The sequence below is a fragment of the Cavia porcellus genome, unplaced genomic scaffold (assembly GCF_034190915.1).
Source record: "Cavia porcellus strain 051 isolate PalLab524CR breed Dunkin Hartley unplaced genomic scaffold, mCavPor4.1 scaffold_3, whole genome shotgun sequence".
Lineage (NCBI taxonomy): Eukaryota > Metazoa > Chordata > Mammalia > Rodentia > Caviidae > Cavia > Cavia porcellus.
This window is the reverse complement of record NW_026947486.1, coordinates 86,297,625-86,323,696: the sequence shown is the minus strand read 5'-3', so window position 1 is coordinate 86,323,696 and position 26,072 is coordinate 86,297,625. Positions and strand designations below refer to the sequence as shown.

At 35.4% G+C, this 26,072-nt stretch overlaps 1 protein-coding gene across 8 annotated transcripts in view; it reads left to right on the top strand.

Moving 5' to 3' along the window:
- Tenm1 (teneurin transmembrane protein 1) overlaps window positions 1–26,072 on the top strand; it is a 757,085-nt gene that overhangs the window by 616,435 nt on the left and 114,578 nt on the right. For all 8 annotated transcript variants that reach the window (XM_063246384.1, XM_063246382.1, XM_013147982.3 and 5 more), the window contains 3 exons: window positions 1,161–1,422; window positions 4,354–4,621; window positions 21,158–21,301. In XM_063246384.1, coding sequence (XP_063102454.1) covers window positions 1,161–1,422; window positions 4,354–4,621; window positions 21,158–21,301 — 674 coding nt within the window. The remainder of the gene's footprint in view (window positions 1–1,160; window positions 1,423–4,353; window positions 4,622–21,157; window positions 21,302–26,072) is intronic.

The following is a 26,072-nucleotide window of genomic DNA, read 5'->3' as shown; positions in this document are numbered from 1 at the left end:
TTTGAATGTTCTCCAGTGCATTTTCTCAAAGACATCATAGTACTTAAAAGAGAGGTAAAGTAAAACCACTTAGTGTAGAATGAACTGAAATTTGGGTCTTTTTTATATTCTGGTCCAATTGTCTTGTCAGAAATCACATCTACAGGGGGCTGGGGATTTAGCTCAGCGCATAAGCGCCTGCCTTGCAAGCAGGCAGTCGTGAGTTCGATCCCCGGTACCGATAAAAAAGGAAAAAGACCACAAAAAAAAAAAAAAAAAGAAATCACATCTACAGATGAACAGAGTTGGATTAGGGGAGGAGTAGCCTTGCTTTATCAGATACATTAGAGGAGATGTCGGCAAAGATAAACAGAGTCCTTTACAGGTTGCCTTACAAAAGAAACCCAAGAGTCTGGAACAAGCCAGAAATCCTAAATGTAGGTTTCAAGCAGAATAAGGATCCCAAGAGGGTTGTGAGAAGTGAGAAGTTCATGTATGTTATAGTTCAACATACCCCCAAAAATGTTTCTCTGTTGGTTTCTTTCTCCAAAAATTATCTCAAAACACCATCTAGTCTCTGACACTATGTTTGTGTTCCTGAACAGATGTTTAACCTTTTTTTGTATTATGTTATCAAATAATTTTAAATATTAATGTTTTATTATTTTATTAATTGTACTTTTCATTATTTGTTTAAACTTTATAAAGTAGTCCTCTGAAATCCTTTTTTGATACATTTTTAAAATATATTTTATTTTAATTAAGATATTATTCTGACATATCAAAACTTTTTGGAAATAAATAATGGATCATTTGCAGTTGTTTCTGAATGCTAAATGATCATCTTTCTGCTATCTTGAAGACAAGAAGGAGCAGCAACATCAGATTTAGCTTTATAGAAATGAATATAGTAATGTTGAGGTAGTGTTTAAGATAGCATTAAAATTGGTTTATGAATTCTGGGTGAATAGTAACTGATGTTATGGAATGCCTTCTCAAATGTCTACGGGAGTGAAAAGAAGTCAAACACCAAATGAATATTTTGCTAGAGTAAGTTTATAAAATAGAACAGAGTCCCCAAAGAAGTAAAGGACTCTAAAATTAATGCATGTTTAACTTTAATTTTATTTTGATTACCCATTTGATTGACATTGACATTGTCGTATTTTGTTCCTTCACAGCTTTGACCTTGTAGCCATTGGTGGCATCTCCGTTGTCTTACTCTTTGACCGATCACCTTTTCTGTCTGAGAAGAGGACACTCTGGTTGCCTTGGAATCAGTTTATTGTGGTGGAGAAAGTAACCATGCAGAGAGTGGTCTCAGACCCACCATCCTGTGATATTTCCAACTTCATCAGCCCAAACCCTATTGTACTTCCTTCACCACTCACATCATTTGGAGGATCCTGTCCAGAGAGGGGCACTATCGTACCCGAGCTTCAGGTGGGTACTGAATTTTGAAGATACAGTCATAACATCATGTGATGGCAAACAATATATAACATGTAGCCCTTCATGGTTCAAGAGAAAACTTCAAATGTAGTCTCTTCATCACACATTTGCAAAGACATTGATCAGGCCATTAGGGAAATATCTGACCAAGAAAAAACAAGATAAACTAGCTGTCATGAGAATTAAACTCCCAAATTTGACCTAATGGACATTGTGCTCTAAAGAACAAAGTGAGCTGGCTTAGTAATGATAACAGTATAATCAATGAGCTTGGGCTATTTGTGGTTCTGAAAATGAAGCCCCTTTAAGAAATCTTGTTTTCTTTTATTGTGTAGTTTGCATATATTATCATCATTCTTAGAAGTCACGATGAGTCTTCTTGCTTAGCTATGTTACTAAAAGCAGTCTTCAAGACTGTAGGGGTTTTTTTTAAAGCTTTGTTTCTGACTGTTCAAGCTTTATGTTTAAGAAAAGACTTTTTCAATCTTCACATTTTAACATTCCTGAGAATTTTTAATTTTTTAACTTTATTTTTTGTTAGTACTTATTTGTTGTACATATTGATCATATTCATCATATGGGATTTGCACATGTTTATAAGATATGTTAATTCTTCTTTTCCTCCCATTCCCTTCCCCTCCATTTAACCGTTCTTTCCCTCCCCATGAAACAAACTTTGCTTCCACTTTTTCCCTTCCTTTCCTCATTTTTTCCCTTTTGTCTTCCTTCCTTTCCCTCTCCTCATCCCTTGTTCCCTTTCCCATTTGAACAAATTCTTTCTACTTCCCCACTATCTTCCATTATGCCCCTTATTTACCCTCTGAATTCCTCAAATTTCTCACACAAGAGAAACAATGAAATATTTAAACTTGTATGTCCAATTTTGTTTTACTTAAGATTATGGTCTCAAAGTACATTCATTTTCCTACAAATGATTCAAGCTTATCTTTCCTTACAGCAGAGTAGTATTTTACTGTATATAAATACCACATTTTCTGTATCTATTCATGGTTTGATGGTCATATGGGCTGTTTCCAAGTCTTAGTTATTCTAAATTGTGCTGCTATAAACACAGATACACATATATCCCTGTGGCATAATGTCACTGTGGTTTTAATTCCATAAGGAAGACATCTAGAAGAGAAACAGCTGGATCAAATGGATCCTCCAGTTTTAGTTTTTGGTATAATCTCTATACTGATTTCCATAGTGATTGTACACATTAAAGTCCCACCAGCAAAGAGCTTTCAATATTCTCACTCCAATATTAAGCTATTAAAGTAACCCTCATAATGCTTTGCCATGCTTTAACATTATTTTAATGAGATTTAAACCTGGAAACTACCAAAATGCAGATACAGAAATATAATTTTAAAAGGAGGTAAATTAACACTTCAAATTGAATTGGTTTGTCTTCTGTCACAATATCCCTACCAGCTATTAACAGTGCCCAGAGAATACCTTTTAGGAAAAGATCATATAAAAACAACGCTCTCTGGGAAAAGCAGTCCAAAAAGTTACCTCCTTCAGAATTTTCCTTCATGAAAAAAAAAAGAAATTAGAGAAAAGATCAATGAGTATATTTGATTGGTCTTCCAATGTTTTCACAAGTGTCCTTAGGATCTGTGAGTCTTCATTTACATGAAAGCTTTAAACATAATTGAGATTTCATATGCCTTTGGGAAATCAAATACTAAGGTTTTGGTTGTTGTGTTATCTTTTCCTTATTACTCTTTCACTACCTGAGAAGATATAAATAGGCAATTCCAGTATCGAAGAACTAAGGTATAGGAAGCCAAACTGAGTATAGGGTTCACAAAGGGGACTAGGTCCTTGGAGACAGCAGAAAGACCAAAGGTCCTAGACATTGAAATGTCACAGATTTAATACCGTGTTCTGTTAGCCGCTTTCCTCACAAATTTGGGAAATCAAGAGAGGACAATATTCACAGTGAAAAATGAATAGAGGCATAAAAATATCCACATTACATATATCATTTTAAATGCACTGAGTAAGAAGGGCTTGTTCTTAGGATGTCCTGTTTTGAAACATGAAGTCATGGAACATAAAATTCAGCTTTAGATACCTGTTTTAGCCGTTTAACTCCACATGTAATAATAATCAAAAAGTAGTAGCAGTTAATCAAAGAAGCCAAGTAATATTTTCATTTGCAGCCAGCATTTATTATGGAATTTTCAGAGGAATTAATGAGAGTTATTTGCTTCTCAGCCACAGGTATCAACTTAAAGAAAATTGTCCCCAGTCATTGGTATGTTTAGGAACAGAGAAAAGCATACGACTATTTTGGTTAAAAATTTGACCTCAAGGCCATTTCAAAGCTCCAAAGAAAATGAGTTTGTTGACATTAGTAAAGATTAATTGCAGGGTTACCCAAATCTTTATCATGAAATATCACTTGCTGGGCCTGATCCTAGAGTCCTTCCTCTTAGAAAGCCTATCATGAATAAGGATTATACCAATAGTTTTGTAATTTAACATCAAACACAATTCTGTGTATGCTATATATGAGTGAAAAAGACCTTTCATTGGAGCCCGTAGTATTGAATTGCTTGACATTCAGCAGTATGATCTTTTGTTAGTAGGAGTTGGAAAAGATCAACAGTGTTATGGGAACACTGCTGAAAAATTGAAATTGTTCTTTATATAGCCTTCCCAGCAAAGGAAAAATGTGAGCATTCCCTAGGGCTAGCATGATGTCTCATCCCCATGCAGATTTGGTACAAAATTTGAGACCCTATGGTCACAGAGTCTCACAAAAGATCCCAGAACAAGTGGTTTTGACATCCGTACATCCTTCAGACTCTCTCCCTTGGCACATTTCTAAAACAACAATGCATGTAATACCCTCCTCTGACTGTAAACACTGATAAAACTCAATGATTGCTTCTCTTTTTCTTTCAGGTTGTACAGGAGGAAATCCCTATCCCTTCCAGCTTTGTAAGGCTGAGTTACCTGAGCAGCCGAACCCCCGGATATAAAACCCTGCTGCGGATCCTTCTGACACATTCAACGATTCCCTTGGGGATGATTAAAGTACACCTCACCGTGGCTGTGGAAGGACGACTCACACAGAAGTGGTTTCCTGCTGCAGTTAATCTTGTCTACACATTTGCCTGGAACAAGACTGATATCTACGGACAGAAGGTTTGGGGCCTGGCAGAAGCTCTGGGTATGTTGAAATAATTCTTTGTAAATAACAGTATTATGTTCATAAAACAGAAAATACAAGCTGAGTATTAATTTGCTTTCAGAATTTCTTTTTAAAAGGATCTAAGGTTGTTTTATATTTAAACACTCTCACTGGACTTGTTTAGAATTCCCTTTTGATGCATTTTTGCTTCTAAATGATTTTAGTTTCCCTTTCATGATAACTGCATACCAATAAAATCACAAAATCTGACTTGTAACTGTCTCCAGAGCTGAATGTTGCCTTCTAACTGTGACCTTTGATGTGGTGTTCTTTAGGCCATGTTTTTGGATTTGACATTTAGACTGTCATTTCCACTTAGAAAGTACAAAATTCTAACTTATAGGCATCTCTACTTATTATCTTTTATGTCTAAAATGGTTAGACTCCATTAACTTGTTACTTCAGTAGGTTAAATAAAAAAATCATCCTTACTACTTTTGATTTTATGTAATCCTTTTGATTTTATGTAATCTGAAACCTTTAAGACCTAGAATTTTATAGATATCAGGGACTTTAAGAGGCTCATTAGGCCTACAGATTTTGGACATTTAATTCTTCCAGACAAATAACACTTCTAAAAATGTGACTAAGACAGATTTGTCAGTTTTATATTTTGCCAAGTAAGAACACTTTTAAATTTTAAAAAGCTAACTATGATCTACCATATACTATTACTACCATAATTCCATAAAGCAAGGAAACCTTGACACCAGAAAAAGCAAAATAATCTGTTTTAAGAAATACTGGTCAATAATTTATCACTGACTTAGAAAAAGAGTAAACCAAGTCTTATTTCTTTCATTGTATAGAAGACAGTGAACATTTCCCAAAGGATTTGGCACTTACACAGATCTGTGGACTTGCAGTTGGCAGCAACGGATCTTTGTGACTCCAGGCAGTACCTTATGGAACCATCATTGAGCAGAAGAGAAACCTATTGTAAAGCTTTCTAGAGAAGCTGTGTTTGCATCCTCCCTTAGAAATGTCTATCATAATACAACCCCATATATAACTGCCCTTATTTTTTTGACTATAGTATGGTAATTTCTTCTCCTTCCAGAGGAAAATATGAAAGTAGAGAAAAAGAGGGAGAAAGAGACAGAGGAGAAGGTAGAAGAGGGGAGAGAGAGAAAAACTGTTTTCTCCCTCAGGGATCCTCATATACTTAAATAAATACCTTCTGTTGGATTTCAGTGGAATGCAAAGAACAGGTTGAGATTTCCTCAAAAAATGGGAAGTTGCCATATACACACATGGAAAAGTAAGAGAGAAGTAGCAACAACAGCTTTACAAACAGGCCTCTAGAACTAATGAGCCTTGTGCAGAATACATTACAATCCTAGAAAGTCAGTGTCAGCTGTCAACTCACAGACAGCACTGATTGTCCCTTCTGGAGCCACAGTCTCCAGTTTTCTGTGGTAGTTCCTTACGACTGATAAGTCCTTATACACATGACTCGGCTATCCTTCTGCCATGCCAACAACTTTCCTCTTTTCTCTTTTTCCTGCTTAAATCATCTAATTATGTCTCGCTTTCAGATTCCTCTTAGAAAAACCATTACAATGTATTAACCGGTTAGCATACAGTGTAGAAGTCTGTCATTATGGTAACTAAACCAAGGCTGGTTCTCAGGAAACAGAACCCTGATCAGCCCCTGTTGAAGTGAGTGTAGTGGTTATAAGATCAACACTGCAGCCAGACTCCACCCCAGTCTATGTTTTAAAAAAATCATCCCTTATTTTCTTACCAGATATGTAACACTGGGTAAATTACCTAATCTTCTAGTGCCACAGTTTCTCCCTCTGTAAAATGAGTAATGTCAAGATAATGTTATTTATAGAACCAATATATAACAGTAAAGTGCCTGGCACCTTAAAAGTACTTAATAAATTGCTTTGGTATTGCTTTGGTCAAGGTACTGGGGTCATGTGGTATAATCCATGAAGCTATGCAATGTTGTTAACTTGCTTTCTTTAAGAGGGACATGAATATAATAGGCAATCACTCTGTGCTACATAGTTCCAATTTTTAAACACACACACACACATTTTCTGCCCCTCTCTGTGCTCTGAGCAGCTTGCAGCTATGCATTGCATTGCCTGGATGCCTTTGGTTTCTGGTTTCCTATTTGATGTAGTCAATCAGTGGTACCACCTGAAGACTACAAGGTAGAAAGAGAACAAAAATAGCATGTTCATATCTTTCCATGTTTAATGCACAGTAGCAATGGCTAGCATTTCCTCCTGTGTCTTTCCAAGAACACTCTGGTCTTCTGTATCATCTTTCCCTCTCCTTCCCATGAAAGCCCACTTGTCAGAGTGCTAGTGCTGTGCATCCCTTGCAGATTCCTTTAACTGTGCCCACACCTTTTTTCCAACTCTCTGCTAATCACTTACTAATGTGATATCTAATTACTCAAAGCCTCATATTCTTCCCAGGATATGATCCTATGGCTTTTCTTTACAAGGAAGAATAATATAAAATTCCTGCTATATTTTCTCTACAGTTCTTGGCCTTCCAATACTTTATGACCCTCTACGTATCCTGCTGGTTTGGGGAATTTGTTCTGGTGGTTTCTTTCTTTTCTCTTAAATTGTAGGACTTGTAAATTTAGCCAATTTCCTTATAAAAACTGACTAGTATGATATCTATTAGTCATTTCCTACTGAGATTTACATAAATATTACTGAAACTAATTTTTGAATTAGTTTTATGAAGATATAATTAATGAGCTACAAGTTCTCCCTTTTAAAACATACAATTCAGCACAATACACAAAAGTGCATAACTACCATCAATATCTAACTCCAGAATATTTTTACTATCACTCCACAAACTGACTGATGTATATTATAAGTCATTCTTCAACCCTCGCTCCCCTGTCCTGGAAATCCACTAATCTCTTTTCTTTTTTTGTTTTTTTTTAAGAGACTTCCCTATTTGGGACATTTCTAACAAAGAGAAACATACAATATGTTGTCTTTTGTTTCTGGCTTCTTTCTTGGCATAACATTTCCAAAGTTCATCCATGTGACAATGTATATATGTATTTCACTCCACTGAATAACATTGTTTTATGACTAAATAATACTCTGTTATGTAAATATTCTACATTTTGTCCATTTATCAATTCATGGACACTGGGACTGTTTTTGCCTTTCAGCTGTTTTGAATAGTGCTGCTGTATACATTTGTATACAAGCAATTTTTTTATCGTGTTTTCAATTTGGGAGGTACAAACCCAGAGAGTTCATTTCTGAATTATATGGTAATTCTGTGTTTCAGTTACTCAATAACAACCAAACTGTTTTCCACAATGACTGCACCATTTTGTCAATATTACTTTATATATAAAACATATCTCCAGTGCTTAAGATTCTACAATTGTCTCCACTGTTCTAGCTAAACACTCAAAGGCTTGTTTTCTATGGATAATTGAGTAAGCATTTAAACCAAAAACATAAATAAACATTTTCTGTTATGGGTGCCAGAAGAATGGAGGTGAATGCTTGCCTAAGGAGATTAGTACATACCTTATTTTTATTTTTTTTTATTTTTATTTAAGAGGAAAAAGAGAAAAACACAAAACAAAACAAAGCAGTGTAAGGTTACACATAATACAGAACTACAAAAAAAAACATAACAGTAAGAAATCACCTGTTAATAGATTGCATATTATCATCTTGGAAATAGTTGCTCAAATCACAGTATCAAAGAATACAAAGTAGACATTCAAACAGAGAGACTGCAAACAGCTGTGTTCAATGATCCAAAAACATTAATATAGTCAGCTATTTAACACCCCCAAACACACTTGCTGTTATATCCGTTAGAGCTCCTTTTTTTTTTTCCTCCCTCTCTTGTTTACAACAAAATTTACACATTTTGGATTTTATTACTCCTTAGTTCTTATTACTTTTTTGGGGGGGAGAGAATAAAGTCAAAACAAAGCTGTCATACCCTATTTTTAAAACTCTGTTTCTTGTCAAAATTTTCCAAGCATGCTGATTATAAAATGACCTTAATTAAAATGCAAAACTATATGTTGTTGATTCCTTATGAAAGCTAGTAATACTAATAAAAACAGAAGACAATGGCATGCTCATAAATATCCAGAGTGTAAACAAGTTTTCTTTGTGCATTTGAGGAGCACATTTTGTGAGATACAAGAAGACTGGAAAGATTTTCAAGGAAAACAGGCATAGTAGCGCACAAGCAATACCTATACCAGAATATGGATTGGTTGCCTTGTAGGAAATATTTCTGATAACAATCATAGTTTAAGGGATTAATCATTGAAAGAATTTTTACTGACTGATGGAAACTAAGAGAGCTTTCTGACAATGGTAAAACATTTGAACTGAGGTTAGAATAAAGTTGGAATTAGAATAAAGTCTTTAAAGATGAGTTTGAACCCTTAAAAAAAAACAATAAACAGTTAAAAGTTCAAGTGACAAATGAGTGGAAACAAAGGGATCAAATATCTGACCTTAATATATGTTTAAGATCTATGGTTGACTGAAAAAATATGTATTTGCACTTTTGGCAATATTTTATAATTATTTAACTAATGTGGATGGAAAAAAAGACTAAATTTTGTGCTCAAAACAGTGTTATGGCATTTCTCAAATGACTTTTGATTCAGCAATGCTAGTATAGCTATTTCAGAGGCAAAGTAACAACCATCCTCCTGCTCCCAGTTTGTCCATCTTTATTTTTTTTTAAATTTTATTTAAGGATAAAAAGAAAAACAGAAAAGGGTACAAGTTATACAGAATTTCAGAAAAATAAACAGTAGGAAATCACTAGTTAATAGATAACATATTGTCATCTTAGAAATATTGTTCAAGTTACAAAATTAAAGCATATAAGGTGGACATTCAAACAGTGAGACTGCAAACAGTTCTGTTCAGTGATCCAACAAAACTCAGTAATATGGTTATCTATCTTATACACTTAAATATACATGCAGTTATATCCCTTAGAGCACTTTCTTTTCCTCTCTTTTGTACAATGACAACTACACATTTTGGATTTTATTACTCCCACAGTTCTTATTACTTTTTTGACATAACAAAACAGAGTCAGTCAAATCAAAAGGATTGACATAATATATACTGTAAAAACAAAATACAAGGTGATCAACAATGGTTACCATACTGCCTCTTGCTATGTTAAAAAGAATTGCCAAATCATCAATTATAATAAAATTGAACAGTAAAGAACAAAACCAAAACATTGGAGACATTACAGGACTTCAAAAGAAGATAATAGTCAATCAGAATGGGCGTCATAATGAATCTTATTGTCTTCATAGTTGTTGCCTATACTTTCGAACTTGGTACTATCAAGCAAAACAAAATAGAGGAAAATCAGTCAAAACAAGATGGTGAAAGCAATACAGGGTTTCAAATCAAGTTAATAGGAAATCAAAGTGAGTTACTATAATATATCCTGCTATTTTTAATTTATTTTTCACTTAATTAAAAAAATAAAAATAAAAAGTAAATAATAAAAAAAGGAGATTGAGATAAAAGAGGGCATAACAACAAAACAGCACAGGTCAAAACATAACCATTTAAGCAAAATAGTGGTTCACCACAAGATATCCCGACATAAAAGTAGTTACCATAGTGTCTCTTTCCTTGAAATCTTTGAGTATAACTTCGTATACTGTAGCATCAAACATATCAAGACAATGTAAAACCAAGAGAATGACAGTATTACAGGGTATTTAGTTTGTCCATCTTTAAAATCTATGAACCTGTTATGTTGCGTGCCAAAAGGTAGTTATGGCTTTTGATGAAATTGAAGCTGCTATCATATTGGGATTGGCGATTGGAGACCATCCTAATTTACATGGGTAGGCCCAGTGTCATTACATGGGTCCTTAAACGTGGAAGAATAAGACAAAGGTGATAGGAAGATACCACTATGGGTGAAGGACACGGAGGGACATAAAGCCACTGGCTTGAACCTGAGGCATGGGAACCACAAAACAAGAAATCTGAGTGGCCACTAGAAACTAGGAAAGGCACACTAATGAATTTCCCCTTGGAGTCTCTGGAAGGAGCTCAGCACTGCTAACACATGGATATTCATTCACAGGGACTCATTTAAGACTTCTAACCTCCTTAGCTGTAAAATGATAAATTTGTCTTGTTTGAAGCTGTTAGTCTGTGGTACTTTGTTACAGCAGCAATGGGAAATGAATACAAGCCTTAACCAACATTCATGCAGTCCCAGTAGCAGTAAGGAACTTGATTAAAACTATGGCTAGAAGGGCTGGGGATTTAGTTCAGTGGCATAAACGCCTGCCTTGCAAGCATGCAGTTGTGAGTTGGATCCACAGTAAAAACAAAAACAAAAACAAAAAACCTATGGCCAGGAAGGTCTCACTATTCCTCCTTTTTACACCAGTTACCTAAGAATCTGTTACTCACCTATTTTTGGATGGTGGACAAAAGGGTTTCAGATTTAAATAAACTATATTGGAAGTAACGGTGAATAGCGAAATTAAAATGTCTACGAAGTTTGAAATGTGGGAATCATGTTTCCCATATAGTTTAGCTGTGGGGAATTAGTGTGATCTCTAAAAGCTAGAATTTCGTACAAGAAGAATGGAGCATTGAAAGACAGCCAAAATGAGAAAAGAGTACTTGATTGAGGTCCTAGAATATCCCATCACTTTTTGTAATGAAACAGACTTTGCAACTGTTAATATCCAAGTGAATAAATTACCAACAGAAGTTGTCTGAACTCCTTCCTTGGAGAAGTATCAACAGCAACTGATAAGATTGATTAATCTAACCACAGTATTGATCAAATGGAACAAGAGTAAAATCACCCTAGGGTTCCAGTACAAAACTTACAATCACTAGTTAATCTAGCTTAAAGATTTTGTTGTCTGATACATAGACGATTCCCCTGCTAAAAAAAAAAAAACTCCATGTGAGCATTTGAAATAATTTGGCCTTAGTACTTTATTCTCTGCCTCCAAATAAGGAACACTGTCAGGAAATCATTGTATTTTATTTAGTTTCTTTCCCAACTCTATTGCTTACAAAACAATGTAAAAAAATCATTACTGTTAAGTTCATAGTGCTTTTAAAATTCTAGAAACTGCTTATTTAATTTGACAAACTGGCTTGTTCAGGGCCTCTGATCTGCATCCATTATGTGAATTTTATCAAAATAATTCCCTGTGTCTGCATACATTAGCAAAGTGTAATAATGCATTCTGCCTGGTCTTCATTTTAATTAAATTAAATTGCCGTAGTTTAGAGTCCTAGAAGTTCAGGAAATCAGCCTTTAGTAGCACTGTTATACACAATTTTATTTTTCTTCAAGGTTATTGACAACAACAATTGCATAATTATTTAGTACAGTAGTTTGGCAAGAAAGAGTGGTGTTTCTGGGAGAAGTAGACTTCCTAAAGGTTCACGACATGTAAGAGTCTGTCTAAATTGTGTTAGAAACAGGAGAACATTAATTGTAATAGGTCCTAAGCTACAGTTGTTTTGTGCACACAAAACATTCCTGAGAATGATGCTTTAGTAGTCATAAATTTCTCTTTAGTAAAACCTAAGTAACCTGGGCAGCCACAAAAATAGCATCCACTGAATATTTTAATAGTAACTGGATAGTTTATTATTTACAAATTACTTTCACATACATTATCTTATTTTAATCTGTGTGCCATTCCTGTTTGGCAGCCACAGAAGGATTAATATGATCTTCAGTTTGCATAGAGAAAAACTGAAGTTAAAGAGAAGTGACTCTCTTAATGTCCTGTACAGAGCAGGGATTGCAACTCATGTCTCTCAGTTTTGCCTGCCTCTACCACTCCATCTCTTATCTTCACTGAGGTGACAGCCCACCCTACCAAGTACCCAGGTCACTGCTCCAGTGGCTTTCTGCCAGAGAAGCCAACAATAATCTTTCATCATTTCTCTCCATTCATGAATTGATAGTTCTTAACTGAGAAGGGGGTTGTTTTATCCATTCAGCTTTATAGACACAGTGCCAAGGATACAAGTTTTTCAAGGACCTATATTTACAGTATAAAAAAGTTTATTAACACAAAAATATAATTAGAAAATTCAAGTCATTGAATCTAGTGCCTGAAAAATTGAACATTATGCCAGTTTGTCAACTGTAACTCGGTTTTCATACTTAGCATATGAAATACATATAATGAAGGACATAACATATGTATTTTCATATATCTGATAAAATATGAGAGTACCTCCAAAAATAAGAGAGACTGGGTCTACAAAGGTTTCCAAATGGACTCTGTCAAACAAGTAGTACATACTCATTTCAAGCTGCTGGTCCTGGTCTCAGTAATTAGTATGTTGTGAAATCTATCTGATGTGCCAACAAGCATTTTTCAAATAATAAAATAAGATGTAATAGAATGTAGTGCAACAAAAGTGAACAGAGTGTAATAGAAAATGTCAAAATGTAACACTATCAAGAAAATATTTTCTTGGAGGTCTGTCTCAGTTGTGTGAGCATGCATGTGTGTGTGTGTGTGTGTGTGTGTGTGTGTGTGTGTGTGTATTTCCTGGGTCAAATGTCGGGTCAAAACTAACAAATGGTTTCTTATCATGACATTCAAGCATAAATTTTTTTATTTAAAGAATAAAACAAAACAAAACAGTAAAAGGGTACAAGTAATACAGAATTTCAAAAAATAAGCAATAAGAAATCACTAGTAATAGATTACATATTGTCATCTTAGAAATAGTTGATCAAGTTACAAAATTAAGCATACAAAGTGGACATTCAAACAGTGAGACTGCAAACAGTTGTGCTCAATGATCCAACAAAAACTTAGTAATATGATCATCTATCTTACACACCTAAACACACTTGCAGTTGTGTCCTTTAGAGCACTTTCTTTTCCTCGCTTTTTTACAATAACATTTACACATTTTGGGTTTTATTATTCCTACAGTTCTTATTACTTTTTTGGAACAGAATAAAACCAAATGTGACAAAACAAAGCAGTCAGTCAAAACAAAGGATGGACATAGTACATGATGTAAAAACAGCATACAAGGTAATCAACATTGGTTACCATAATGCCTCTTGCTGCCTTAAAAAGAATTGCCTATATAATCAGGTATAATAAAATTGAACAAAACAGTACAGAACAAAACCAATAAAACCTAAACATTGGAGACATTACAGGACTTCTAAAGAAGATAATAGTCAAACCATAATGGGCATCATAGTAAATCTTATTGCCTTCAAAGTAGTTTGCCTAACAGCCATTTGTAAAATGATAAAGCCACGTGAAAAAAAAAAAAAACAGAGACTTTTCAAAACCATGTGACTTCTTGAAGTCAGCACTTGTGACAGTTCTTACCTCCCAGTCCCCTCTACAATCCTATTAGGTTATTATGGAGACAACCTTTGTGATTGTAAGACTATATAATTTGTCATCCAAATAAGATACTTGTGAGAGTAAAAGCAAATGCTGTTAGTAATTACATGAATTCAAAATGCAGAGTCATTAAGCATAGGGACAGTTCCAGAAATAAACATTTTGTGAGGTTTAAATTGTGCACCATTCTGAGTACTGTGATGAAATTCCCACTGTCTTACTTTCCATCCTCCTGTCTTTCCATTACACTTCCCATTCCTTTTTAACCAATCAAATGATTTCAGAAGATAGCCAGCCGATTTTCAAGGTGTCTATTACTGCACAAAGAAAGATTGCTAAATACTGCTAGAGGATACCAATCTTTTTTTTTTTTTTCTTTACTGGGTGAAATCAGAGAACATTGTTTTGCTTCACTTATTCTTGATGCCCCAGAAAGAAACTGACTGTCTACCCACCGACCTTTCTTTAGATCTCCCAAATGTACCAAACCTTGAGGCCTTGCACACATACTGCTTTCTTGGCATGGAATATTCTTCCTTCAGTGTAAGTCTACAACACATAAGAGTTTCACTTAGAATTTTTTATTTTTGTGATGATGCAACAGTATGAAAACAGTGCACATTCTATAGGAACCATACTTTGAATTCTGAATTTTGATCTTTTTCCAGTTTATTGATATGCAGTAAGATATTCTCTATTGATGCTGGGCAGCAGCCATGAGCCGTAGCTGCCAGTCAACTGTGCAATTACAAGGATAAATAGCTGCCACTTTGTGTTGCTAAGCTGTGATATTCAATAGGTTAAGTATATTAAATGCATTTTTGACTTACAATACTATCAACTTACAGATACAAGCCCATTGTAACATTATAAGTCAAGGTCCTTTTGTACAATAGTTTGCTCTTATCTGTGATTTCACTTTCCTGGGTTTCAGTTACCCACAATCAACTGAATCATGAAAAAAATTAAGTGGACAATTCCAGAAATAAACACTTTATAAGGTTTAAATTGTGCACCATCCTGAGTACTGTGATGAAATTCCCACTCTTACTTTCCATCCTCCTAAGGCATGAATCATTCCTTTGTACAGTGTATCCATACTGTGTATACGACCAATGGTCCATTAGCCACTTAGTAGCTGTCTGTCTCAGTTATCAGATCACCGTCATGATACCACAGTGCTTGTGTTCAATTAACCCTTATTTTATTTAGTAAACACAAAGCACAAGAGTAGTGACACAAAAGAGACACCAGGGCACAAATCCTAAACAATAGATTAATTCTGCTACTGGTTAATAGATTAATTCTGCTTCAAGCCACATAGGGAAATAAAAATAGTACTGGTTGAATTCAGTGCTATCCAGCATTGGGAATGCAGTGTGTGTATGGCGGGGAGTGTCTTGTGTTGTTTCCCCTGCAGTTGAGGGGTTAGTACTGTACTTCATGAGGTAATCCCCTGCTCCATAAAGAGGCTTACCCTTGCATCTCCTTCTAACATAACTTCTTTTTTAGGCTTTATTATAATGACCTAATGTTAACCCACTATGATATTTATCACAATTTTTTTATTTGTTTCGTTCACTAAGATGTAAGTTACACCCAGGAGAAAACTGTCATTCTGTGTTTTTCATCTGCATATTCTCAGAGTCCTACACTGTACTTGTCACCAGGAGTATTCACTTAATATTGTGTATATATTGAGTGATTGGACAAACAAATGAATAAAGAAAGGTCAATGTGACTCCTTAGCCTTGCTTATGATGTGATGGTAGGTCTACCCAGGAAGAGAAGTAAACGAGAACACAAACGCACCCACAAATACGTACCTGAACATAGTATATCATTCTTTACCTTCCATGGCACATAAGCCATCCAGATTGGCTTTTATGTGGATAGGCTTGAGCAGCCAGAAAATTCATAGTCTCATACCATAAAATCTCAGCGTATAGGACCTCTTGGCAAAAATGTTGCACAGCTGCTGTCACTCCTGAATGCTTTTTATTTTTTTCCCACCAGTAAGTACTGTCTCTTTTTTCCAACTACATCACTCTTAAGGATATCTCATTTAACTCTTACTTTTGTAAATGTCTAGGGTAAAGATCCTAAATAAAGTATTATTATAAGATAAAATTCAGTGATTCACTTAAAGGCTAATAGATCAAAATCAGGTAAGAGTATAAGACCACAAAGATGCTCAATATTTTGATATCTATTACTGTAACTCACTATTTCAATAAATTAAAGGAGAAAACCATATATCTCCATAAGTGCTGAAAAGCACTTGATGAAAATTTAACTTCTGATGCTCACACTCTTTGTAAACTGGGAATGACATATTAACAAAGTATTTTTAACCATTGAACAATATGTCAAATTGAGGAACCTTGAGAGTCATCCTGTCCTATGATAAATCACTTCGTAATAGGAAAAGACAGAAGAAACCTGCAAGTAGGCACATTTTTAATAGAAAATATTTTTTATTTATTTTATTTTAAAGAGGTGAAAACCAAGGATAGCAAAACAGAATAAATCCAATCAAAACAAATCAATGTAAGTGATACATGGCTTCAAAACATTAAAAAATCAGCAATAGTTACCATAATGCTTTTTGTTGTCTTCAAAATAGCTGCAGATACTTCAAACATAGTAAAAGTCAAACAGAACAGAACAGAATAGAAACAATAAAAACGAAACAATGAATGCAATAAAGGACTTCAGCACAAACCAGTAGTCAACACCAAATTGCTACCATAATATATTTTGCTATCTATGAAATAGCTTACACATAGTTTTAGTCTAACACTATTGACGCAGCCTGCATTTGGTTCTTCAGGTCTTTTGTCTCCTGTTGTCATTTTGTCTTTTGATTAATCCAGTATTTTAAAATCATGGTTTATTTTATATTTTAATGATTCCTTTTGGAAATAAGGTTTTCATCTTCTTAGTGACTTTTCACATGTCTTAAAATTATTTTTAGATACACCTTGAGTTCAGGGGAGTAACATGTGAATTTCTCACACAGACTACTTTCTCAGACTACTTTTAATTATATATTGCCTTCATAAATGCAACCCTTATGAATTCTGAAGCTTAGCCTGAAGCTGTGGAAAATCATCTGCTTCATCTTTTCATATTTCACACATCGGCTTCATTGCATGGCATCTGTACCTTGGCTACTTGTCAATCTCTTACTTGAGCTTTTATTCATGAATGGAACCGTCATTAAACTGGATGTCAGGGACACCATGGCCCTCGGTCTTCTTGCAGTCCCTGTGCCATTCAAATGCTACTGCTTGAAGAAGTAAGAGTGAGCATTCAGTTATTTTTGCTATGTCAAGTGGTTTTGGGGAGCAAGCTACAGTCTTTCACTCCATCTTTTTTATAAACCAATGTAATATTTTTAACTTAAAGGAAATGCAGTGTGCAGGAAAAGGAGCAAAGGGATCCTGGGCTCCACTTCCCAGGGGCTGGCACAGGGTTCTGTGCTCATTTGCATACAGTGGAAAGGCAGTAAGAGAGAGCACTAATAGCAAAAACGTATGTTCTGAGCCATGTGAACACCTCCTTTATGACACCCTTTATGCAGGATTCTTTATTCCTGCATTCTCTCCCTCCCTTCCACACAGAATTACTAATGGGATTTTTTTTTAGCCAAGAATCATTGTCGAGATACCCGTGTTCCATTTGCAGACACTTTGTCACCTAGTCATAGGTCTTCACTCTGACTCCACTGAAATGTTGATGAATTATTTTTCCTTCCTATTAAACTATTCTTTTAGTTCCCCAGTCCAGCACCTTACATATCGCCATGTTGCTGATCAGAGGTAATAGGCAATAGGATTGCTGAAAACTGGTAGCAGTCCATTCTGCTTATTTAGTTGAAGCTCAGCTGTCAGAGCATCGGGCAAAGTGTGGTGTCAAGGCTCAGCATTTTAAGCACCAACCATGGTATAACTTTTTCCCTCCCATATTTAATTACAAGAAAAACTGTGGGTGTTTAATGCATTGCAGTTTGTTTCCAGGAGAACCATGACTCTAAGATTGCTTGCTACTGTATTTCCCAGTTCACATGCATTTGGAGAGCAGCTCAACACTGCAGAGTAAAACTTCTTTTTATAAACCAACTGCAAGTTCTAGGTTCATGTTAAGGTAGACCAGGGTCAGAAAGACACCATACCTTGTTACTATGAGCAAGGAGTCACATACAAAAATAGCCCAACACATAGCCATTCTCATTAAAGTCAGTTGGAATTCTGGACAGTATAAATTATAAGTATAAATTATAACTTTATTAGCTCATAGAGCTTTCTCAAGAGAAATTAAATCTAATAAAAATTAGAAGGAGCTTATTAAGTGGTTGCCTTGTTGCTATTTGCTGTGACTGGGGAGAAAAAAAGTAATATAATTGTGGGGTTTGCAGCCAATGCACTTTTTGTTGTGGACTGGAGAGCAATTCAGAGAACAAATAGAAGAAGATAAAAAGAGTGTGCATGTCTCTTTACCATTGCATTGAGAACTCTTTAATTGATGCTTTATGTAAGCATTTCCTGCTGCAGAGTTAGTATGATCTTAAAATGTTACTGAAAGGAAAAAAAAAACAGGCTCCAAATCACCATCAGAGGTCACTAGGGCACACTGCTTATTTGCAAACCCGCGCAATCACCTTCCAGGGAAGAGTTTCTAGGGGAGCTCAACAGGCTTACAGAGTACAGAAGGCAGATCCAGTAATTGCCAGACATACTGTGGAGAAGGAGATGATGGCTTTAAGAGAACTTGTAATTATTGTTGTTGTGATTATTTATTAATCAAGACTTTTAAATGTTGGCAAGAGAAGCAGAAACTGTGTTATTCTACACACCAACATTGCCCTTAATGTGCTCCCTATCTGATTTTTCCAACATGAGATATGGTGTTCTACTTGTTTTTTGGATTTGATCCTCAACTACAATTTATAAAGTGTAATTTAAAAGGAATAAAATTTACAATCACAGAGTTTTAGGGCTAAAAGGGGATGAAAAGAATTATCTAGTACAGGGGCTTTAATCTGAGAATTTTATTTGAATTTCATGAGATCAATGAATCACCTGGAATTATACACAAAATACTGTGTGCATTTTTACTTTTCTAAAAAATTGCCATAACTTTCTCCAGATTCATACTAAAGTGTCAACAAAAGGGTCTAAGAATCAGCATTTCTGGTCGCCCTGTCATCATCTTGATGCCAAGAAAGAACACAACTCACAGATGAAGAGTAACTCTTTTGAGCCCACACAGCTAGTTAATGACATACCTAAGAGACATATTATATTCTGTCACTTGATCTAAAACCAACTCTTTCAAGGTGTTTTAGCAAGTAGAGACTACGGTGAGCCATTAGGGAGACTGCACACACCTCTGATCTGTGCCATGAGCGTAACCCAAACTAGATTACCTGAGCTTCCTTTCACCTCTGAGATCCTATTTCTACCCACCTTCACAACATCATTGATAAGATGATCTCAAAATAAATTCTGTTTAAAAATTAATTCTATTTGATGATATCTTCTCTCCTTCCCTTTGATCCTCATTGATAATGCTTGATGGAAGCTAGTATTACAATGAGTTTCTATTCCCTATGTCTTCACCAACTGACGGTTGACAGAGGTGCATCCCATTCAGGACTGGCTTTATGATTTTCAGGACCCCATGAAATGAAAATAGAGAAAATCCTGTAAGGTGGTGGCAGTAGGGCATCAAAGCAGGTATGGAGCATAGACCAAACTGATCCCTTCTATAAGCTTTGGCGGAGTGGAAGGCAGAAGCAGTCCAGACTGTAATTTAAAATTTCCTACACATGATTCACAAAGTTAGAGAGTTGTGTCTTTATAATCATAAGAACTTTTTGGATTATCTGTGTCTGTGCTCTCACACAGCCATGGACATGCAAATACAAATCAGTTTGACTAAAATGACCGTTCTTCCCCTTCACCTAATGCCAAAAACCAAAAGTAGTTTGCTTTAATTCATAATTCTTAGACCTATTGTTTTGGCAGTTTAAGCACCTGTTTTCATTACCAGTTTTCATAATCAAATGACAAAGGAAGAATTGAGCTCCAGGGACATCTAAAGAATCAGGTATAGGCAAGTATGCAAAACTAATGGCACATGACAGGCCAACTGGGATCATCCGAAGCTACTGAATGGGAGAATCAGCTTTGGGATATGCAGTATATTGAGTCAATACCCTCAGGCTTAAAACATTATAAAGATAGGGAAAGCATTTTAAATTTAGGAAGCAGAAATCTGGGGTTCCAACAGGTAAACAAGTTTACCAACTGGGAAAATGGCTAAGATTTGGTATGCATGGGCTATATATATTTCAATAGAGCAGAGACCCCCAAGACACCACATTCTGCACTTACTATTTTAACGGCGTACCAGGGTTCCAAGTTTAATGCACAACATCTGTGCTTCATAGGAGCTGAAGCCAAATGTTGGGTGATGTCTCATTGGTTAGCTATGTGCAGATTCCAAAACATAATGTGCACAGAGTGGAATTTACACTTGCTGTACTCCAAGTAAACTCAGTCTTCTCAGCAAACGAAAGATCAGCTAGCACAGAAAAAATACAAATTGGTGAATCAATTTTGATTAGTTTCACATGTAGTCAGTTGTCATCTAAGTGACTCAATAATACAAAGGCAGCTTTCTGAGTGCATTTTGCATTCTAGAAAGGTAAGAAACCAGTCTTTCCTGTACTTTTCCTACAAAGGTGGAGAAAATTATACTATCACAGTTTAATACTGCAGAGAGCTTCTCTCTTCAGTTTTGTAGCAGTCTCCAATTCAGAAGCCTGGAATAAAGCTTAACATCCACAAACATATGGTACCTACCAAATGACAGCATTCATTCATTTACTTCATGTATTTATCCAACATGTGCCACTGGCTGATCACTTTTGGGTAACTTTATACTATACTGGGTGGGATGCTGTACTGTGGTAGCTGAAAGCATTTGCCATCAAATCTCCACCCAAATCAGACATAAGTAATAAATGCAAATTCCACAAACTTATAAAGCAGTGTGAACACAAAGCAAATATTTTACAGTTTTCTAATGTGCTATTAACTCCTTGCTTGCAGTGTCTGTGGGATATGAATATGAAGCATGCCCTGACTTTATTCTTTGGGAGCAAAGGACAGTCATTTTGCAAGGTTTTGAGATGGATGCTTCTAACCTAGGAGGCTGGTCCTTGAATAAGCATCACATTCTGAATCCTCAAAGTGGTAAGCAGTTTTTTAAACTTCTATTAATACAGTCTCTTTAATGCTATTTTAGGCCTGTTTGTTGCACATAATTTGTAAAAATACAAGAATAAAATCACCTGTAAGAACATCATTTAGAGATGACCAAATTAGTATATTTCAAGTGCTATAATTCAATTTTGAGTTAGCATTAGTGTGTATGCATCAAAATACTGTTGTCCAATCTTTTCCTTCCTAGGACCACTTATCTTGCTGTCATTTCCTCCTAATTTGTAATTTAAACATCAATAAATAAGGAGTCCCATGTGCCCCCTAAACCTGTGCATCTCCCGAAAAAATGATTTTTCTACCCAGGCTATAACATTTTCATCTAAATTTCTCCACCTCCTTTTATATCCTGTTGGAAAATCAGCCATTGATATTTCCATCCAGACTTCTTATGAACATCCACTGGCAACTTTCACTGTGGAATCAAATTCTTTTTCATCTACAGGCAGATCCTGAGCAAACTATGTAACATTATACTTTACATTGCTTTTCGAGAAAGTGAACCCAAAGAGGTATTGAGACAGCTACACTCTTTCATTCACTGATCCTTGTATCCATGCTAAGTTTATGGAACAGCTGGCCAAGGCTGAGTTAAACTGTAAGACTTAAGAGATAGATCTAACAACCATGCCCATGATTTTACTTCATTCGCATCCTAATTGACACAGCCATGCCAATAAACCAAAAAGGCCAGGAAATTTTGATTGGCAAAGCTAACCAGATTTGCTTCCACCGTGGAATAAGACCACCCACTGATCGCAGTGTGGAACTCTATAGATGAATGAGTCCTTGTTGCTGTGTTCCCTCTGCATCTCCTTTCCCTTTCCAGAAAGACCCTAAATTCTATTTCGATTTGATTCTCTTTTAACAGCAAAGAGTCAGGCACAGATATAAAATGTCAGCTTTTTTCTCTGTTGTCAAAAGGAGAGCCACAGTTTTAAACGTACAAAAATGAAAGGGCAGATGCCACTTATTAAATTATTACGTTTTTTTGTTTTGATTTGAAAGAGTATGACATTTTAAGCAGCCGTTTCTTTTCCACTCACTTTTATTGGCGTATATGGATTGTCTCTTTCAAATGCCTGTCATTGACATTAAACACAAAGTACAAAATGACCTCAATCGAACCAGCCCCCAGCTGGGTGCTCCCAGTCTTGTATGCGCTTATCCTCCACTTTACACAGGCTTTAGAATGCAAGGAATCATTTAGAAAGTTGGCTTTGGGGACTATGTGATTTCCACAAATGTAATTCCTCCACCACCATTTGCCCATAATTAGTTTTTAGGTAGAAGGTGCCAAGTTACTTCTGCGCATTTTTAATTGCTTTATTGAAGTACAATTCATGCACCATAAAATTCACCTATTTTAAGTGTATACTTCAATGATTTTTAGTAAATTTTTAGTTAGTCTACCAACACCAAAATAGAACTTGAGAATATATTTAACACACCATAAAAAATCTCTTGTGCTTACCCACAACTCTACAATACCCTCTTTCTGTCTCTACATTTCTGATAATTTTGTTCTGAGGAAGAAGCCTTACTTTGTGTAGTGTTTTTTAAAGAAATGTTTGTTCATTTGGACATCTCATTTGTCAAGGCTTTATTCTTCTAAGGACTAGTCACACTTGCCAGGAAACAGATGTGAAGCCACTTCTGCCATTGCCTTGCAGCCAAGCCTTGCACACAGGAACACTACTCTGGGGACATTTCCTAAGTCTATGCCCCACCCACAAAGGCAGTTTTAGAAGTAAAAATGGTAACTGTGATGGCACAGTCTTGGGAAAACCAATTTAGAACGCAATGCTCTTTACCCCGCCTGTCAGATGATCTTTTCTGACTGATTAAGGCAAGAGCAGTGTCTTTCCAAATTCCACTGCTCTGCTGCTCTCGAGAAGAGGCCTAATTCCTTAGGCACCCTGTTATTTTTTGATCTGAGACAGATAGTAGATTAGAAAGGAGAATCTATCTTTCTCCAGTTTCTACTCACTGGTTAGAAAGACACCCATAATTAGATCGGATGTCTGCTGTCATTCTATTTTTTAGTTTCTCTTTGGTTCTGAAATCATTATACATTGGGTAGTTTCCATTAGAGAGTTTTTCAGACCATTTGTCATTTCAGTTGCAGCAATTATATTTACCTGACAATTGATCATTGGCTGTGGAGAATTATTTCTGAATATTATGCCAGATAGATAAATAGATGTAAAGAAAATGAGAGGGAGAGAGATCTCCTACATTCACCAAGATAAAAACACTAAGACCTTGTGTTTTTCAATATTTCCTCGAAGTACATCCTCTAAATAATTGTAGAAAATTGATATTCATTCCTTTTAAGAAAACTTGATCTTTTAAAATTACAAAAAAGAGTCACACATAAATTATCGATTACCAGGCTAAGATATGATTTTTATCAAATATATCCCCTAGTGTTCCTTACTAGTAAAGTGTTAAAAATTATTAGAAAGGAAAATCCAGAGTATTAACTAGGCATTGTCATCTGCCTGAAGTAGATCAAGAATTTTCTCTAGCTTAGCCTCCAAGGAAGGCCAGTAGTTTGTCAACCAAATAGTTTTACTAGAAGGAGAAGTAAATTCCAATTTATCATACTCACGTATGCCCCAGTTTGTGTGTATATCCTCTCAATCAAGAGGTGAGAGAAATATATATTGTGTCCCTCATTATTTGTAAGTCTGAAAGTGTTTTCTTTGAAATCAGCATAAAGTACCACCCAATGGCATCCAAGAGGAATTTTTATTTCAGATTTATTTATAAGCTTCGAAAGAAGTTCTGAGAAAGGTATTGGAAAGGCTAAGCATGTTTAAAAGTGTACTTACCTTATTACACAAAACAATTAGCTTTTTATCAGATAAAAAGTAAAACTTAGGGAGAGAACATATACAATAGTGGGATAACATCCCCATTCAGTGGGATGTTATTGTTGACTATAAACGAACCAAGCAGAGAGTTGGCCTTCATATATAAATAATGTGTGTTTTCCTAGGATCATTTGATTCTGTTTTCAAAATGAGCATTTGTGGCAGAATAAACTCAAAGGGAGGCAAGAGTAATTGATCAAGATTTCCAACAACATAAACAAAATATATTCAGAGCAACCTTTTGCAGATTTGGTATTAAATCATTGTTGCTTGATGGTATGGCCTAGTTCTATGTAATGGAAGGTTAAACAGATCCTTGAAACAGCAAAAACATCCTTCAAAATGATCTATTTTTCTGGGACAATACAAAAAGGGTTTACCCATTTTTGTTTTGATCGCTTCAGCTTTAAACAAGAATAGTAATTTCAGTACATGGGCACGAAAGCAAGGCATCAATTGTTGAGATGTAATCAGAAAGTACATTGCCTTATGTTTTATTTCCTTTAATCATTCTTCTTTTTTGATGGAGGACTAGGCTTTCTAATCAAAAAGGGGAGTTTTAAAATGAAGGCTTAAAAGAATGGGTTAGAATAGCTATCTTTAGTTTTTAAGTTGCCAGGAGCCTAGTAATAACATGTCATTTTAAGGATGATTGTTAACTATGCCATTATATTGTTATAAAAAAGTGGAGACCTACCTGTGAAAATAGACGCTAATAGTAAATCTGGTGTTCCTAAGACAATAGTTGGAAAGGTTTTTGAATAATATACACTATAGTGCATTGCTGAAGTAGTGACATGCTAAAGAGTTGTTCCTTCATTTGTTAAAGAATATATTATATTCTCATTGGTAGGATATTCTCTAAGCAAGAGTTAGGAGACTTCTTTGCAGTGATACTACACAATTGTCATTTCAAGTCTTATTCACTTCCTCCCAATTTATTTAAAATGTAATGCTTATCACAGTACAATTAAATGTGTTTTGGGAAATGAAATTCAGTCCTATTAATCTTACTTAACTATTCTAAGTACCAAGAAATTTCTTTACTGGCTACCAAACATATTAATAAAATAGTAAGAAAGTAGTTCTGCAATAAAAGACCAATTTGGCAGGGGTGGGATGTAACGCTTGCAAATCATATGTTGAAAAAGTAATCAGAAATCATCCTGGTAAAGAAAGTAAAAATACTTAAACTTGAGATTCATATGATGGGAGGTATTTCTGTTTCCTAAAGGGCCCCTTCCAAATATATATTAGTGCCATGGTATGCATATTTTACTCTCTTATTTATTTTTGTCAGCAATGTTCCCATGTCAGAGTGATCAATAATTGCTATTGAAGAACTGTAGGACCAAAAATTGGAAGAGATCTGAGGAAGACATTTCAGGAAATGTTCAGGGAGAGTAACAGGCAGTCTAAAAAGATAGATAACAAGGGGCAAGGGAGAGACAAATAAGACCATACAGTGTAACTGCATTCATTCATTTGCTGTCAGTTACTTCAGCCTGACACATTGGCATGCCTTCTCACAACATGGGTGTTTCATCTACCCTGGCTCATCTGGACTGACTTGAGCTATTTACACGGCAGTACATGTTCCTTGGATTTTCTGCCCAGGCTCAGCAGTTTACAAAAATCATTGGGATTTGGACAAGGAAACTACAAAAGACTCAAAGCCTATTTTCAACATTTACTAAGCACTTATAATGACTTGGCCTCAGAGTTTGGCATTAAAATACAGAAAGGAATAAGACAGATGATTTGCCTTCAAGGAGCTCATTCAGGTTCTAATGAGGAAGATGGAGAAATAATGAAAATTGTATCACACAGTGTAGCAAATTTTATAACAGAGCTATGGGAAATGA